Source organism: Manduca sexta, chromosome 24 (assembly GCF_014839805.1).
Source record: "Manduca sexta isolate Smith_Timp_Sample1 chromosome 24, JHU_Msex_v1.0, whole genome shotgun sequence".
NCBI lineage: Eukaryota > Metazoa > Arthropoda > Insecta > Lepidoptera > Sphingidae > Manduca > Manduca sexta.
The window spans coordinates 16,995,971-17,002,201 of record NC_051138.1 but is presented as its reverse complement, the minus strand read 5'-3'; the positions used below and the strand labels follow the sequence as shown (position 1 = coordinate 17,002,201).

Sequence of the window (6,231 nt, the reverse complement as noted above, 5' to 3'; positions counted from 1 at the left end):
CTTAAACAATAAAAGTTAACTTTCATATTGCCCATAAATAACACAGGCTACAATGTTAATTAAAACAAATGACTACAGTACTTTCACACTGTTGGCGATGTTAAAAGAAAACAAAGCTCTGATTCCTGTATGATGAAAAAAATGTATTTTGGGATAATAAAACTAACGTATAATTCTTACATTAGTCAATTAAGTGTCTTGTCGGTTTTTCTATAAAAACGAGTCTGCATTTAAAAATATTTTTAATATTTTGCAGCAACCTAAAGCTGTGTCGCAAAGCGGTGGTTAGGTAGCATAGCTAAATATACAAAATCTATAATATATAGGTGATAGATACTTATATCGTTCTGTGTATTTTATCTATAGGCTAAGGTTTAGCGCACACCACGATTCCTGTGCGATATTCTTGCTAATATACACTTTAAGTGGAAAATTGTGGCTGAAAACAGAGAACAAAATATTGTGCCATATATAATGTATGTATATAAACAGTATCGCGCGATTCAATCGCAATGTGCGCTCTTCCTTGTACTCAAAGGGAAATAAAATAAAAACGCTCCCACGTGAATCGTTGTCGAAAACATTATTTATTGCATTCACTATAACTTAAATTAAGCCTCATTATATTAAATATAATATAAATAAATAGCGTGAGATACCCACTTTATACAAACTACACAATTTACAAGACCGTCCTGCGTCGTACACTCCCTCCTGCCTTCTGCTTCCTGCACGCTCTCCTGCGTTCTCTATCACAGTCTAAACACAACAGTCTTCACGTAGCCTTCGCTCAGATATACCTTTATATCCATAGCAAGACTTATCAACTATGCTTCATGAGGTGAGCGTCGGGGTCGGGCGGGGGACTTCCCGACGGCGTCAGAGCGTTGATCCTGCGGTACAGCTGGTGGTAGTGCGTCGGCGGCGGCGGCGGCAGCCTCAGCAGAGGGCTCGGCAAGGCGTACCGCCCGTACACCGACAGCAGAGGCGGGTACAACCCGACTAAAGAAGCGTATGGATTCCCAAACATCGGGTGTAACAGTGCACCGCGCTTGAACGCAGCCAGCCGGGATCTAGACGCGGCGGTAGACCTCCTCCGCAACTTGCCCGTGGTGCCGCCGATGAACACATCATCCGACGACGGATCCAGCATCCAATAGTTGCCTTTACCCGGATCGTCGTAATGCCGCGGCACTTTCACGAAACATTTGTTTAGACTCAAATTGTGTCTTATCGAGTTCTGCCAGCCCTGTTTATTCTCCTTGTAGTAGGGGAAGTTCTTCATAATATACTCGTAGATGCCGTTGAGGGTGAGCCGCTTTTCGGGGCTGCTGCGTATGGCCATCATGATGAGAGCGTTGTAGCTGTACGCGGGTTTTTCGTTTTTCTTGTCGTTCGTAGTGGAGGCGCCGGGCGGCGGGGTCTCTGTGCCGGTGACGTCGAGCTCCGCGTCGGAGGGCGAAGGGCTGCGTGAGGACGCCTCGGGCAGCAGGTCTCGGATCGCGAAGCTGTGCGGAGGCGTCATAGCGGTGCGGCATCGCGCGCCGCTGACACGGGACTGAGCCCGGGGAACCGGTCGCGGCCCCGCCTCGCCACCACGCCCAGCGCCGGGCCCACCTTCCATACCCATATTATGTGTATCGACATTTCGCTCACGCTACACTCCGAAATTATTAATACCATCTGAGAAATAAAGTTGATTTTGCATTGCACCGTCATAGCGTCGGTACGCCGGGGTTGCATAAGGGTTAAATTAAGTCGATCCGATATGGTTAATGATATTTTTTATATATCAAAGAGCGGTGTCGGGTGACGGTCTGTGTTTATGTCAGAACGCAATCATTAACGTTGTTTAGCGGCAGATGTGTTATGAACTGTGACGTAACAAAACTTGACAAATTATTTGTTACCGAATAATCCATTTATTAAGGTGCTATGGGTAATTGTTTAATTTGTATGGGGTTAGTGCGCAATATTTTCCTTTATAAAGAGAATAATTAATTAAATGATGAAGCTATTAATTTTATAGACAACAACTAGGGTTCATAATCCATTACTTACCTTTGCTATATTTACGCTTCAGGCATTGTCGTCTATGTAATTACTACTCATTATGACACGTAGGTACTTCTAATCTCTGATGGTGATCAACGCTGTGCGATACAGTATACTGGTGGTGGATATATTTTATATCCACCCCGATAGCGACCACCGTACACAAGGTGTTAAAACCCTCCACAGTGGACCACGTAATTGTGTCGGGTTCCGGGATCAGCCTGTGTATATCGCTTCCAATAGGCCGGCATAATTGTCTCGACTGCAGAGGGGTAATCTCTCGTCGGTCGATATTCTATTGGGACTCTACTTACCATCAGGTGCAGTAGATTCACTATTCTGTACGCGTATAAAAAAGTATTTTGCAGTAGTTTTGTAGTGATGCTGCTATTTATAGGCTAACTTATGAGAAAGAAAAACTTCCTCATTATTACTTACATAAATTTAAATGATTAATAGTGTGCTGATTATTATAATCATGTCTGTATTTTATGTAATCTCTGCAGCATGTCCGAATTTCTAGTAGGATTCTCTTGATACAAGTATTTACAGTACAATATGTCCAACAAAGATTATCTACGACGAAATCGAACTATAAAAGAAGTCTCAGGAAGTATCTACAACGTATTTTTGAACTTTTAGACTATTTATCTACTAGCTAAGTACCTATGCTTAGAAAAGAAGAATACTCAATTTACGATGCTGTGATATCACACAATCCATACGTATACTTCTATGCTAATATGTATTTTGTTTTTCTCGATGAACACAAAATGAGTAATACGATATTTATATAAAAAGACCCGGCATAAAATGTAAAGAAAGTGATGTCCCATTTTCATGATTAATTTAGCTTGAACCAAAAATCTAAATATCCAGATAGATGTGCAATTTTAACAAAAAAAAATTAGAACAGTGTATTGCATATTTTACAAGCAGGTCAGGAAATACAGAATACCAATTTTTTAATAAATCTATGAACCACCACCACATTTTTTCCTTATCAGGGATAAGCAGGGATGATTACGTACAGATAATACCCATATTTCACTAGCTGGAATATTAGGTCGCAGCAACGAACTATTAGCATATACCAGCACACAGAATCCAAACTTATAAAATCAATCTCCTTGTAAATATAGGCTTATTCTATTCTGAATGCCTAGTCGCCATATGGTACATGCATTAACTATCTGAGAGGACGTCTCCAAACAAAACAAACAAATGGGTGCAACATTCGCACGCAGCCACCGCCCACGAGGCGACACGCCCCCACACCACTGCGCAGCGCGGCGACGCACGCTGCTGGTCGCGATGTCGCTGTGTTTCATGGCTTATATTTGTTGCATACAGATGTTGCTTGCAACATAAATACGTATTTAATAGATAGGGCTTTAAAGACATTTTATGGTTACATTTTCAGAGGTAAATATAAATTTATTTTATAATCACGTTAAGGAATTACTAGCTCTCTGAATAAGCTCACTGGTCTGTGAAGAAAGAACCAAAAAACATAGTCGTAAGTTATATTATGTACGCTCATTCTTCATGCTGGTACAGTAGATATAATGACACCCTTACGTCCTTATCCCATTGAGGTAGGTAGAGTTCTGCGAGCAGCATAAAATAGTGAACAGTATAAAATTGACGGATACAATTGGCAAAAAGATATGCTCGTAAATGACAATACTATGCATTGGAGAACTAATAACAATATGTCTGACCAGGCGACCCTACAAGCAATAAAGATGATGAGTTTTTTGATACGAAATAAATAATGAAAAAAGTCCAACCTTTAAACAGACAGTAAAATTAAAACTCAATTTAGTTTTAAAGTTGACTTATTTTTTTTTCATATATCTATCCGCGATTTTCCAAAAACAATCTCAATCGATTTTTCGATCGATCTCAACTATGAGCCCATCAGAACAAACATGATTTTAATATGATTGCAAATGAGTTATTTTGATTAGTTTATTCTCGGATCGGATTAAATATTGATATTGGGATCGTGTATTGAAAACGGTGGTAAATCACAAGAGAAAAGGCAAGACGACTAGACACGTGCAAATACAAGTGCAAAAATATCCAATTAGGAATATAATCCACCTTTTAGTAACCTTTAAAATGACGTCGTGTCGAGTAGGTTTATTCACTTTCCTCATACTTGTACGTAGCGTATAAATTGTATGACGAGACGAGCATGCTACTCGTCGGTAAACGTACCGTCCATGAACAGTGGCATCAGCATACAAAACTTGTATGGGTACTAATCTACTTCAATTCTTTTGCTTCCTAAGTATACCTACAATAATTCTTTCCTTTCTTTTATTAAACTAGAGACCAGATATTAAGTACTCTCCTCCGCCCAAGAACAGACTAATAGAAAAATCCGACGTGGTGACCGACTTAAAGAAACAAGGATTAGAAAATGGAACAGTGGTGGCCACAGGCTTTAAATGCCTTGGCTTCATTCATAAGAGAACTAAAACGGTCAACTCTGCTTTGGTTTCAGAAACGTCTCAAAAACTTACTTGACATAAGATTTCATTATTATCATTGCTGCTTTCTACAAGTAGACATTTCATATTTCTTTTAAAAATAATTTTACAACCACAAACCAAACAATCCAAACCGTTACATTATAATTGAAATCGCAACGCAGTGTTACCGCAGCATCATTACCTAACGTTTGGTATAGGTGTGCAGCACGCGTGCAGGACGCGGCGACGGCGCGGAGACCGCGGCGCGTGTTTACCACACGATTGGGCCAATTGATACTGTGTCTGTGACGACACCATGCGATGGGCAGTTTGAGAGATATTCCTTGGGATTTTCGTTGGTATAATAACCGTGTTTTTTAGAAGTTTAATGGCGAATACAAATATAAATTTGATATCAAACCGTATATTATGAATACGTACTAATGGTTTGTCTACTATAATGAAATTATTCTATAATTGGCCGACATAAAATTTATTGCCTATTAAATTCCACATAACATCAAGTGCTGTTCAACCGCTATGCCACACTTGGAAACAAAACACCTGAAAAATCTAAGTAGATAGAGCTTATTTGCTGACAGTATGAGTCAATTCGGAATGAATATTAATTTGCCAAAACAGTGAAGAATAATTATCCGTGGAATATATGCGCTCATGGTGACATAGCGAGGGAGTAGGCAGGATGGCAGGCAGGACGACGTGCAGGACGCGCGGCGATCCTGTTTAACGTCACTGAACAAATATTTAACAACCCGCCGCGCCACGCCGCCGATGAGGGTCGACAGCCGCCAACTTGACGCTGCAGCAACCACTGGACTGCTGCAGGGTTGTACCCGGTACATCTGCACGTGTGTTGTTGGTAGAATATATATAATTTGACACTATGAGATCAACTCGGAGACGAAACTAGTAAGAATTTCCAAAAAAAATTATATTTAGGAACCGACTAATTCCTATCCCTTTTAACTATTTACGAAACAAATATCATTTGACACAAAAGTTTGCTCAATACTGCGATTAGCTTCCTTTCTATCACATCATTGGATTAATCATATACGTGCACAGCGAACCGTGGGTCCACTAGTTAGGTACGTAATAAATATCAGAACAGAAGTTCATGCGCTAAATTATGCACAAATTATTATAAAAAACATAAAAACTTCCTGCAGTAACATGCGAAATGATAATGCATTCGTTAATATATATTATGTAAATGTATTTTCATAAAGTTATTTAAATTTTTATTAAAGATCTTTACACAGTATAAAACAACAAATCAAAACACAATTCAACGTGACAAAATTTAAATCGCAACTTCTCCCTCGCGCTAAACGTCGGCCATATTGAAATTACCAAGATTAACAAAACACCACGAATCGAATTCATTAATATCTCAAAAATCACACACTGGCACAAAACGCTTCAATAACGAACAAAAAAGTAACCGAAAAGTGTAGTGTCGCGGACGAAGTGCGGGGCAAGGAGACGAGGCGCTCGTTACTGTTTCAGTAAATACTAAAGTAAATAAATAAATACGAACGGCGAGCGTGTTTTTGTTCAGATTGAAGCAATTACAACGCCCCAGTGTGCGCAGAAATGCTTACTACGTGTTAGCAAAATGTATCGGTCTGTTGGTCGCCTTGTCAAAATGTATTTCGACAGACTGGGGATT

The 6,231-nt window shown here is 39.8% G+C and overlaps 1 protein-coding gene across 1 annotated transcript; it reads right to left on the bottom strand.

Annotated features, from left to right (window-relative positions):
• Positions 1-566: 566 nt before the first annotated feature.
• LOC115450829 (fork head domain transcription factor slp2) lies at positions 567-1,554 on the bottom strand. Its single transcript, XM_030178945.2, has one exon. It carries the CDS (start codon positions 1,523-1,525, stop codon positions 824-826), a length of 702 nt encoding a protein of 233 aa, XP_030034805.1. The 5' UTR covers positions 1,526-1,554; the 3' UTR covers positions 567-823.
• Positions 1,555-6,231: the final 4,677 nt, after the last annotated feature.

Excerpts from the sequence above, each read along its gene's own strand:
- LOC115450829 (XM_030178945.2), bottom strand. The coding sequence starts at position 1,525 with ATGACGCCTCCGCACAGCTTCGCGATCCGAGACCTGCTGCCCGAGGCG.